This window comes from Ailuropoda melanoleuca, chromosome 11 (genome assembly GCF_002007445.2).
Source record: "Ailuropoda melanoleuca isolate Jingjing chromosome 11, ASM200744v2, whole genome shotgun sequence".
Lineage (NCBI taxonomy): Eukaryota > Metazoa > Chordata > Mammalia > Carnivora > Ursidae > Ailuropoda > Ailuropoda melanoleuca.
Window position 1 is genome coordinate 48,706,423 of NC_048228.1, and position 13,123 is coordinate 48,719,545.

Genomic DNA, 13,123 nt, shown 5'->3' on the forward strand with positions numbered 1-13,123 from the left:
CTTTGGTGAATCTTAGCAACAACTAAATAGATCAAAATACTCATGATATACTTTTTCTTCTGATTCACCTAAAGCAAGTTAATTGACCAAAATAATTGGTGAATTTTCTTTTTAAAAAGAAAGAAAATGGTGTTCCAGTCCAAGATGGTGACATGGGAGGGTCCTGAACTTATTTCCTCCCCCACACACACCTAATCTACAGCCACACATGGAACAATTCCCTCTGAAAGAAACCCAGAAACTAGTTAACTGGTTGAGGGACTATTACACATCAGGCAAATGAGAAAAAAAAAAAAAAAAAACCTATATGGAAACAGGTAGGAAAGGCTGGGACACTCCTGCCATACCCACCCCCCACCCCCAGTGCAATACAATCAGGAAGAAACTCCCAGCTTCTCCCTTAGGAATGAAGGGTTTAGAGACAACATGTGAAACCCCAACTTTAAGAGTCCACCTGAGGGATGGGCCCCCAAAACCCTAGCTCTGAAAGCCAACAAAACCCGTAAGAAAGGAAAGTAAAGAAACATTTCTTAATGGGTTCTCAAGGACTCACAAGATGGTTATCTGCCCCCTTCCCCCAGGAGGCAGCAGTCAGAAAGGCCCATTCTTCCTGCCTTTTCCTGAAAGAGATCAATTTGCATATCTTAAAAAATGCTGGCTAAGGGTCAGGCTTCTAATTTAATGCACACATAGAGCCCCACTGCCTGAGATCCTCTTTGTACACCTGGGAGGTGGATGCCCTTTTTGTGTTCGTCCTCTGTTCCAGGTCGCTAGTGACTTCCTGGGAAGAGCTTATACATGGCTGGCACACCCATGACAGCCTGGCTCTGGTGGTCAGTGAGGTTTGAGTTCACTGGTTCAATGGGACGGTAGCAAACAAAGAAACAGTTCTTAACCACCTGTCACTCCAGGGCTCAATGCAGAGGGAGCAGAAAAAAACACCCATCTCCCAGTGTTCCTTTTAAAGAGGTATATCTGCCTGATGTAAAAGCTGCTACTTGAGGCTCCAGTTTCAATCAGCCTCCATTTTGGTGCTGACTGAGATCCTCCCCTTTGGGACAAGGACAAGTCTTAGCACATCCTCAACTACCGGGGGGCCACTAAGAACAAAGGAAGTAGCAGAGACAATCACAAAGGGCTTGAAAAACTCTCAACAGCCAGGGCTGGCTGAACAATTAAGATTCAGAGAACAGACTGGTGGTTGCTAGGTAGGAAATGCGTGAAAGTGATCAAATGGGGTAAACTTCCAGATATAAGAGAAGTCTTCGGGATACAATGTTACAGCATAGTGACTATGGTTAACAATATTGTAGATCTGAAAGTTACTAAGTGGTGATCACTTCCCAATATATATGTATATAGAATCATTACATTGTACACCTTAAACTAATACAATGTTATCTGTCAATTACATCTCAGTAAAACTAGAAGAAAAACAATTTTTTTTTAAATTGATACCAAACCTGTATTAACTCTGTGCACTTTTGCCCCCTGCAATAAGACCCAGCCTAAAGACGCAATAGAAGAAGTCCTGGAAAACTTTAGTTGCTAAACTTTCCCTAATGTTTACCTGACTAAAGCTCCATGATTATTCTAAGCATAATGAGAAGGATGCCAGCGCAGGAATGGGAGCCACTAGGATGTTTATTATCTCTGCATTCTTTGTTAAGCGGTGTATCTACCGACGTACTACGTCAGAAGACATGTAAGTAAAATTCATTATTGCAGTATAGAGCTCACTTTTAAAAACTTGTAATTCCCTCAAAATTAGATCATCTTGAACCCTCCTGCTGAACCGTGTGGGAATGGAGAGAATCCACCATTCATTTGCCACAGAATTGGGGCAATTACATGGCTAATCTAATCATCCCGACCATGTTCAGATCCGGTCCTTGGTCACCGCTGCCAAGTTGTTGACATGGTGATTGAACTGCATCATTAATTGGGAGAGCCTGGCCTGAAATTCAATTGTAAAGCTCCAGTGTGACATGAAGAACAAGGGATCCAGGCTTGGAAAGAAGGAAATATTTCCTGAGCAACTATGTCCTGTAGTAAAGCCTAGGACCCTTGGTTGCTAAATCATTTGTTAGTTCGTTCCTTCTAAGCCTTACTTTCTCCATCTGTAAAATGGGAGTAAATGTAAGCTTACAGATTTTTTTTGAAGATTTTATTTATTTGAGAAAAAGAGCGAGCATGCATGAGTGGGGGGAGGGGCAGAGGGAGAGGGAGAAGCAGACGACCCAGGGAGCAGGGAGCCCAATAAGGGGCTCAATCCCAGGAGCCCGAGATCATGACCTGAGCTGAAGGCAGACGCTTAACTGAGCCACCCAGGTGCCCCAAATTTACAGAATTTCTATTAAAACTCTTGGTTGTAAGGAATTTATAAACTGTGAAGTGATACATATACACGTGTGTATGCATAAATAACTGTAAGAATCTATGCCAAAAGATTAAAAGAGGTTATCTCAAGATTGAAGGGTTATAGGTAGGATTTACAGATAAAACAAAGGATACCTAGCTAAATTTGAATTTCAGATAAACACTGAATAGCAGTTTAGAATATCTCAGGCAAATTTGGGATATACTTACACTAAAAAATTCCTTTTTTTTTCTTTTTGCTAAATACTTTTATTTCTTAATCCTGCATTTTTATTTGCTAAATCTGGGTAACCTAGTAGATCTTTTTCTTTTCCTTTTTCTTTAAAGATATTATTTGTCAGAAAGAGAGAGAGCGCACAAGCAGGGGGAGTGGCAGGCAGAGGGAGGAAGCAGACTCCCTGCTGAGCAAGGAGCCAGGTGCAGAACTTGAACCCAGGACCCCAGGATCATGACCTGACCTGAGCTGAAGGTAGACGCATAACCGACTGAGCTACCCAGGCGTCCCAGATGTTTTTCTTTTCTAATTTTTCTTATCTGTATTTTTTAAAGTCTCTGTAATACGTATTATGCATGCAATAAGAAGAAATAAAAATTGAGATTAAAAAAAAACTGCTTTAATTATAAGTATACCGATGATAAGATGATATACTTGCTGTTTTTAATTAGAGGCTTTGCTTACTCACCTATGGTCCCTGGACCAGGGGCATCAGCCTTACCTGGAAGCATGTTATAAATGTAGAAACTCAGACCCCACCCCAGATCTACTAAATCTGAATCCACATTTAAACAAGATTCCCAAGAGATTCCTATGAAAAGCCCTGCTCTAGAGAGACCTCAACAGAAAGCTAAGGCTTCAAAATAGTTGAATCCTTTACAAGAAAAACAACAACAACAACAACAACAACATAGCTCAATAACATTGTAAGGAGAATCTGAAAATGAGTTGAGTGATCTGACCTGATCCTAGGAACATTCTCAGGAGAGAGGAGAGGCCTCCCAGTGACAAGAGCTCTGGGTCCTTTGTCCTGTCTAGCCACCCTGGGCTGCCAGGTGCAGCCACATGGGCTGCGTAGTCACTAAATGACTCCAGGAGGAGCCCATCACAGGACTTAGCATGAGAACAGCACTCTGGAACCGTACAAGATCGCAGCCCCCTACCCAGCTCCACCCTGGAGAATTCAGGTAGATTCATGAACTCAGGGAGGCCTGGAAAACTAGGGGAGAGATGGATAAAAAAGCGAGGCATAGTTTTTTGATGTTTGGAGGCTTTGAAGGGATTGAATTTGTATTATTTTATTTGCTCAAGGGAATGGATGGGTATTTCCTGGGTTTTGTTTTGTTTTGTTTTGTTTTTGATAAACTAGAATCTGTCAATGCTGACACAATCCATTAAATAGGTGAGGTGAACTCTGGATAACATTACTAAAATCCTTCTTTTATTTAATATGAAATGTTCATATTGAATAAACATGCACGGTTTTGGTTGACTACCGAAAATGCCTCCACGTTGTCTTTTACAATTAGTAATGGACTGTCTTTTGTACCAGCAGTTCTAGCCACATTTTGCAAACATAGAGGCCATGTGAAAAAAAAAGCATAAGGTCAAATCTCCATCTTCTGAAGCACCCAAGGTCACTTTTGAGAATGAGTCAAAATCAGGACAAACATGGCAGGTGCCCATCCCCCTCTCACCAGAGCACTTCTGCTTTGGAGCCCACCTCAGCCCACCTCTCCTTCTTCCCTGTTATCCTGCTGTGGGCTTCACAGCACAGACCACTAGCCAAGTACATACCATGGGTTTTGTAGCCGCTGTTGTTATTCATTTACTTTTTATCTGTTTCTCTCACTAGAATATAAATTCCACGAGGGTAGGAATTTTGTCTGACTCATTCATGAGTGTACCCCCAGTGCCTAGACAATGCCCAGCACTGAGGGAACACTCAATAGACATTTGTGAAGGAATGAATAAAAACACACTGCTCTCCAGCTACTAATAAACAATGTTCTCTTTGGTCACTCTTTGTTAATTTTATATTTTTTCATCCTTCAATCATAGACTTCAATGTTAGTCAAATATCTTGAGTATGTTTGTTTCATCTTCCACTAGACAATTCCTGGGTTTGTCATGTAGCTCTGAGTTGAAACTTTTACGATAACTTCTGACACCACTTCAGACTCTAAGTTAATTGCTTCTTCCTATAATGCATCTGCTTCTCACTGTCATTAGCTGCAGTAATATTCTAATCACTCTGTACTGCAGTCTCAGAGAGAAGAGAGAGTTCCAGAAAATAGTTGTTTTTCTCTTCTTTATAGAAAAGCACTTGAGATCAAATGTGCTGTAAAATAAACCCTCAATGGTACAGCCACAAAAATACTCCAACCCTTTTAAATGTTCGGCAAGGAAGCAAGGGTATTTCTGGAACGTGTGAGAAGGAGAACCCAGGGCAGTCTCATAGGGCTCCCCAGCCTGATTGCATTGACAACACTTCGGCAGAATCAAAAATGGAACAGATTGTGGGAAGGCAGAAAGGTTTCCAGAGATATGAGATGAGTGACAGGAAACACATCAATCAACACACTTAATACTCAGATAGGGTTGGAAACAATTGGCGGTTGCGCTCAGCTTCCCAATGGAATCTTGGGCAACTCAATTAACCTTTTCTGCCACATTCTCATCACTTATAAATTGAGCACAAACATCTCCATAGCAGAGATTGCATAAAGATTTGGTAATAAACGTGAGTAGACAGCTATATAGTGTGATACCTAATAATATTAGGTGAACCAGCATAAAATCATGGGACCACTGGGGACTCCAGAGGTCAATTTAGACCTTTCACGTGGGACCACAATTAAACCATTCCACAGGGATTAGACTCTAATCCTTTAAAAAAGGTGTCTGTATAAAGAGATTCCCAGAAAACTCCCCTCTGTTGAGGATGCCTCCTTAAATTTAAGATGTTCCAATCCCGCAGTATTAGTATACTGTGCTTTTGCCTCGTCAGCGACCATACTATAGTAACAACCTGGTTTGCAGCATGGATACAGGAGTCAGGCTGACTTAGATTCCACTGGTCTCTACTCTGTGCTGGATACATGACTTTGAATAAGTTACAGCTTTAACTTCCTGAAGCCTCCACTTCTTCTCTAAAACAGTTGTGCCACTCACCTCACAACGCTGCTATCAGAGTGAAGTGAAAAACAAGTAAGGTACATCTCCTAGTGTCTGACTCATGGTGTGTACCAAATCAACAGCAACATTATTTTCTGGCTGGATAACCCTGGTCACTCCAAATTTTATTTACAACTTAATTTTACAAACTTTAATCATTTTTGTTTCCCTTTTCTGATCCCTACTCAAATTCCCTATTTTTCATTTTTAATATAGTGTTCAAAATTATAGGAAGAGGCTAACTACACTGGGTAGCCTGGGAAGATTTTTTTCTTGACTTCTCCCAGGATCAGAGGGGAAGGCTGTGTGGTGTGTGTCTTGGGAAGGCACTGGGACTCTTAGTGACAAAGATTCCTGTATTTCAGAAGTAGTTGTGGAAACAGAGCCATGAAAGTTTAAGGGACCACAGAGAATGTAGGCAATGCATATATGTGTGGAAATCAGTGTATCTGGAGAGTAAAGACCCTTCCCCTAATTTCTAGGCACTGTGTAACTTCCCTGGTGCTTGGTGCATCCCAGGGAGCAGGGGATTACCCCTATAATGTTCCTGAACACCTGAGTTTTTGGACTGACATTTATAACAATTAAGCATGGGGCTTTACAATTTACCAAGAACTTTCACACTCCTAAGCTCCTTTGATCCTGGCAAAAAGCCTATGTGAAAGATAATTATCCCTATTCTAATGCTGTGAATGCAAAGGCTCAGAGAGCTTAAGTGTCTGGCCTGGGGTCTCTGTATTTCAAATCTGCATACTTCCTACTACGCCATATGACTCACTGTGTCAAAACCTTTTAACTTAACCTTGAAATCTGTCATTTCCATGCAAGGGTATATTCCCATCTAAAATTGGATATTGTAGGATACAAAATTGAATCTGCAGCATGCTTACAGTTATATTGTAAAAATAAAAACTCAAAGCTATGCATAGGAAAAGACTTGGATATATTATAACAAAATGGTAAAGGCAATTACCCAACTGGTAGATGGTGGTAGGTGGTGGACAGATTATCTTTCTACTTTTTCTACAATCCAAGTTTCCTTTAATGAACATATGTTCATAATGAAAAATGTAAGTATTACACTATTTTTAAAGTAGCCTGAGAGTCAAATAATTCACCCAGCAGCCAGGAAACTTCATATGGGAACAGAGAGGGGCCTCCCTAACCTCCCCTCAAATTATCTATATCTCCCCTTCATCTCCTCAGCCACTCGTAGATGACCCAGCTATTGAGTCAAATTATTCAGGATGGCATCAATTCTCTGTAGATGATATGCCAGGCAATGGCAAGAATCACTTCTAAATTTTGACAGAGTCCAGATTTTGCCCTGAAGGGGCCAATTCATATTCATTCTGGGTAGCAAATTAGAAGAAATACTAAATGGAATTCTACAATGAGCTCTGGGTCTTTCTTAGTTACTCATACTGTCTCTGAAATAATTCCTGTCTGGAACTTCTTAGAATGTAACTTTGGGGACAGTGAGGTCAATGGAACCAGCTCTCTAAAATCATCTATTATTCACCAAGGGAAGGAGAACACCAGTGGGGGTCACTCCTTTGCATGTCCATCTTCTGCTCCATCCACAAGCACCCAGGAACAATTCTTAAATGAAAAGAAAGGTCTTCTGGCTTTGTTCTCACCTCACAGGATCTCTCAAGAGCAAAGCCAGAAGCCACCTAACATTTCCTCAAACCATGCTTGCTCACCTTCACACAGCCCGGTGTTGTCCAAGTAAAACTGGGCTCTACACTGGGACAGACACTCGCCAGAGGTGATGTTTGCCCCAGACAGCTGCTCCACTTGCAGTCCTTCATCGGGCTTCTTACACTGGGCACACTGAGAGGGCTCTGGACCCACACAAGTGAGGCAAGAGGAATGACAGGCTGCCAATAAGAACAAAATGCAGAAACAATCCAAGGGTCATATATATGTTGCAACCAAGGGGAGTCCCTAAATATAAACCACTTAGAAGAGTTCACCAGATACATCCTATCAGAAAACTGCTCTCTCGTGTTCCATACATAGCACAGGGTGATAATACTCCTGAGAGGCCCAGTGAGGGTGATGTTACCTGGTTACATCTCTCAGGTTTTGTGAGGGCTGTCAAGCTGGCACATGAAAAAAACCCAGCAAACTGGACAATATTGGTTTGGTTCTCCAGATACACATTCACTGAATGATGTTTTAATATCATGGCCTAAGTTTTTATTGAAGATTTTAAGAAGCATCCATACAAAGGCCATTACCATATTTTTTGCAAAGATGGTCATTGCGTTATTGTCCACTATGTCAGCCATCACCCACCATATAGGCATCCAGCCAATAAAGTCCTCCGAGAATTTATGTGAGGAAAGGCTGCTTTCCTAGACGAGGAAGAGCCCCCTTCGGAGAAGCAACAAGAATTTGACAATCCATCAGTTTCTTGTTTTTCTTGGCTACTGGTTGAAATCACACCCAGACAGAGTACTGGAACTATCTCATGCCCACATTTGACATAATTAACTCTTGACAACAGCTCTTTGACACAATTAACTCTATAAGAGTTCTTTAAAAGATTTCTAAATTTTCTTTTTCAGAATATTTATTGTGGCTGCCCTGTTTTAGATATATACATATATATTTATAACATATATGTATACAAATAAATATGTATATATTTATATAAAAATTATATATGTATTTGTATATAAAAATACATACCAGTTTATATATATAATAACAGATATAAATATATATAATGACATATAAACAAATATATATATAAATACATATATTCTTATAACTATTCTCAAACTCTTTCCCAAGGTGCCCTGTATATAAATACATATAAATTCATTTCACCTAATTGAAATGTTTGCTCCCAATGTTCTAGTTTCAAAAGACAACGATCCCACCCTCCCAATGAACCCAAAGCCTTTTTGGCAAACAGCTATTTATGAGTTTCCATTTCTCTCAGCCCAGAGGCACCGCTACTAACTCAGTTTGCTCAGCTATATCATTAACAAAAAAAAGGTTCTTCAGGGAAAAACAAAATGAAGACTAAGAAACACATTAGCAATGCTATGCTAGCAGAAGAGGGAAAAGGAGGAAGTAAGAGTTTGGTTTTGCCTTAATGTACGGTAAAGGAAATGACAGTCCTCTCAAGGATGGCCAGAAAAATCAGGAATCTTTGGGGTGTCGTCACAAATACTCCAATGTGATTTTTTTTCAGATTATCCCTTGGCAATGAAAAAAAAAAAAAAGCACAGAATGTATACATAGCCATATAAGATACACTATAGGGAAAAGTGCACTGAAAAGTAACTTAAATCTTTGTCCTCATGATGGGAACATTTCTTCAGAATGATGATGACACCAACGATACCTCTGCAGACCCCGTGGTCAGGGTAGAAGCCCTCTCCACAGCTGGACAGGCAGTGGCCTTGGCGTAGAGCCCGGGGCTGGATGCAGGCTGTGCAGTGTGAGCCCGTGGGTCCGGAGCAGCTGGCACATGAATTATGACAAGCTGAGGAAGAGAGAGAGAGGGACACCATGGAACCCAGGTGACTAGGGAGCCTACTTCTCGGCTGGGCTCCTTATGTGCCAGGAAGCCCCTCCTGTGTCACTTTCAATCCCCTTTAGCTGTCACGCCAAATCAGGGGGAAAGATCTTTTAGGAAGTGGTCATATACCCAAAACTGCCTGCAGTGACACTTTACCCATCTTTTATCCACGCTTTATTATTTATTAGTTATCCTTTGTTTAGTGTTTCTATTAAGGGGTTTATATACATTGCTGCATTTAATCTTCATAGCAATTATGAGGTTTTGCAGATGCGAAAACTGAGGTCTTGGGAAGTTAAAAAATTTACCTAAGAGCACAGAGCTAATGAGTAGCAGTGCTGGGATTTAGCCCCAGGTGTGTCTGAACCTAAAAACCCCTACCTGAACAGGGAAGTGGGAAAAGTTTATGTTTTTGAGTTCTGGAAGCACTGGAATTTTGGCTGGCTTGTCCACTAATTTATCAATGCCCTTAGCCAAGTCAGGGTTTCTCTAGGCCTAGGCTCCTTGGCATATGCACTGTGAGGCTGGACTAAATGATCACTTAAGATACTTCTAGGTCTGACATTATAGGATTTTAAGGAAGAATTGTATTAAACAATCTTTACATAGGACAACATCAGGCATGCATCTCTGCTGCTTTAGTCCTGGGTGGTAAGAGTGGGACATCCCGGACTCTGAGTTACAGAACATACAATGAACTATCCTAAGGGACGGGGTTGACATGCTAGAAGACTCCAGAAAACAACGGGCAGGAGCTGGGAGACGGGAGTGTGGAAGTAGGATAAGACTCTTGGGGACAGGATGTTGTGGAAGAGGGATAAACATTGGGCAAGTAAAGAGGTTGGCAGACAAGAGGGAGGTTGCTAAGACGAGGCTGTGGGACAGACCAAAACATTCTGCCACAAACCCACACCACAGGTGCAAGTGAGAATATGTATGTTTATTTTGGAGGAGGAGGGCTATCAAGGTATCCCAGGCAGCAGTATATCCCCCGAGTTGTCTGGAAAGAAAGACACAAGTCAAGCATATGTAAGTAGAAACTTACAAAGTCTCAAATAGGAATGTTTCATAGTTAAAGTTGTATAAATCTGAAAGAAACAATATATATAAATAGCACATAAGACCAAATTTTCAATAGATACAGACTTCAGCTGTACAAGCTATCAAACTTGGTTTATTCTTTATTTTTGTGGTGTGTTGTAGTTGCCGATATATGTGCCTATGCCATCTAGGAAACGATTCTGTCATACCTACAACCTAAGTTAATGATGGTTTATAAGTACACAAGGACTAGATGAAGATCTTAGAGATGTTCTTTGCACTGAAAAGGACCAAATGTTCTTTAATGATGACTGATATGCGTCAGTCTTTTACTTAATCACTCAAGTCCCACAGCATCCACCCACCCCCACACCAAATACACACAGGTTCTATAATGAAAGAGCTATTCCTTTTAATTTGACATCTTCTCATCATACACACAAATTAAGTGAGCAGCATATAGTACCAAGTATTGTCAAACATGTCAAATGCATTTTGATGACGACGATGATGACAACAGTGATTATCCATGTCTTACCTTCGCATCTGCCGGTGGCCTCAGCATAGTACCCACCGGGGCATTCAGCAATGCATTTCCCATCATGCAACACTGTCTTCTCAGCACAGGTAAGACACCTGGGACTATTGGGACCACAGCTCTTACAGGATTGGTCACAAGCTAAGGGCAAGGAAACCCACCAGAGAAAGTCAATAATGAGCAAAGGGAGCACAGAAGTCTACTCTTTACAATGCCCACAGTTGGAATCCACGTGGTAAACATTGTCTGACTGCTCAGCTGAGTTCTGTTTCCTTGATCCCAACATTTCAAAGTACTCCATACTTTCTGTTTTCACATTTGAAGGAGAACCAGATAATTATTCACTGAACCAAGCATAACAAATACTCTGAGGCACACCCAGCAGCATATCCAATATAATATAGGATTTAAAGACAAAATGGGCTTGGGGGTAGGAATGCCAGTCCAATAGGAGTTGAAGATATTCTGAAACTCATTAATAATCAGAAAAATGCAAATAAAATGGGATGTCCCAGTATACCTATTAATCAGAAAAAAAATCTGAAGCTTGATAATGGCAAATGGTGGCAAGGATGTGGAGATGAGGCGAGCTTCACATTTGAGAGTATGGATGCTGGTGAGCTTAGTCGAATAAAGAATATGGAAAGTTAAGAAACCAACAATTCTTTTTTTTTTTTAATTTTATTTTATTATATTGTGTTAATCACCATACAGTACATCCCCAGATTCCGATGTAAAGTTTGATGCTTCATTAGTTGCGTATAACACCCAGTGCACCAATTCTGCTCCCAGATTACCCATCCTAGGGAACCTTCCACACAGGTTCATAAAGGGATGTGTTTGAGGCTGTTCACTGGTGCTCTCTAGAGACAGCACAGGGATGGAGGGACATGGGGAATCTGTCATGAACAGTGGATGGGTGAGCTATGGGGGATGCAGCCCAGGGAGTATTATGCAGCAGTGAGAAGCAAAGGGCTAGATGATACAGCAACACAGGTGACTCAAACCATAATGCTGAGTGAAAAAAGAACAACGTGAACTCTATAACACATCCTTTAAGGAAAAAAAAAGGTATATACACTCAAAAGAATAGCCATTTTACATGAGCCCATAAAAACAAAAAGATAAAAAAAATTAAATTAGGGGCACCTGGGTAGTTCAGCAGGTTGAGTGTCTGACTCTTGATTTCAGCTCAGGTCATGATCTCAGGGTGTTGAGATGGAGCCCTGTGTCAGTCTCCCCGCTCAGCTCAGAGTCTGCTTAGGATTCTTTCTCCCTCTCCCTCTTCCTCTGCCCCTCCCCCACTCGCACACACATGCGTGCACTCTCTAAATAAATAAAGTCTTAAAAAAATTAAAATAGTTGCCTTGGCAAGGAAGGGAAATGAATATAAAAGAAAGAAAAGAGCAAAAAGGAGAGGAGGAAGGAAGAGAGAGAGAATGGTTAACAGAAACCTCTGAACTTACTTTGATTTATTATGTTAGCTAGAGTTAGAAAAGCCCTTCATTAAAGCACAAGTACTTAAAAGACCAAAGAATGAGGAGGTTTTTGTCCTTTGAATTTCCCCACCCTTTATATCCAACATTTGTAAAACTCAAAGCGTGAACCGCCAATGAACTTGGTTGCTGTAAATTCTTTCAGCCAGGGCACACCACCGTGTATGACAGGTTGTGCTGGATTTTTCTCAGCACTTGACTTTGAGATTTCTAGAGATACGGGCTGCTCAGTTATAAATTATTAAACCAACACCAGCCGGTCTTTATCTTGAATAGCACTAAATTGAACTGGAAATAAGTCAGCATTATCAGCATCAGATGTTTTAATTAACATTCCGATACCAATGACTTGGTTCACTGATGTTTTAGAAAATATTTATATGAACACTTCTGAAGGCATTTGATACAAACTTAGAGAACTCTAAGAATTTTATGAAAAGTGTAAACTTCTGTCTTTATCCAAAGGCCTGTGGGTCAATGTCAATGGTATCACAAAGTCTTGCATCACGCTAAGCACACGGCAGGCTTTCAGTAATTACTCGTCGATCAGTTGATTCCTTGGCTGACTTTCAGCAATGGCCCATCCTCCCATCTGCAAGATTTTTTTTCTGATGCTTTGTTTCAAAATGTATACAGATAGCATTTCAGATGTATACTCTCTCCCTAAGCCACCTGTTCAGTAGTCTCCTTTTTTAATTCTTCCAGTCAGCAAGGACCTCTGGCTTTCTTCATCCAACCTCTGAGTCCAAGTAGATTTCCACCCCTCACCGCCTCAAGGCTCACACTAATCCCTCATTTTTTTTTTTTAAATACCTCCTTTTAAATACCCGCTTCCCCAGCAGAAGTTGCTTTCTCAATCCAGATATACCATTTCGGTAGCAGTCAGTGTCACCGCCCCCCATGAGGGACAGTAGCCTTGGGGATAACAGGCTAAATGCCTTTGGATTAGTGCAAAC

The 13,123-nt window shown here is 40.9% G+C and overlaps 1 protein-coding gene across 2 annotated transcripts in view; it reads right to left on the reverse strand.

Moving 5' to 3' along the window:
* The window catches only part of FRAS1 (Fraser extracellular matrix complex subunit 1), a 414,631-nt gene that overhangs the window by 188,810 nt on the left and 212,698 nt on the right, over positions 1 to 13,123 (reverse strand). For both annotated transcript variants that reach the window (XM_034671646.1, XM_002912484.4), the window contains 3 exons: positions 10,672 to 10,812; positions 8,916 to 9,056; positions 7,258 to 7,434 (listed from right to left, as the gene is read on the reverse strand). In XM_034671646.1, the coding sequence (XP_034527537.1) occupies positions 7,258 to 7,434; positions 8,916 to 9,056; positions 10,672 to 10,812 (459 nt within the window). The remainder of the gene's footprint in view (positions 1 to 7,257; positions 7,435 to 8,915; positions 9,057 to 10,671; positions 10,813 to 13,123) is intronic.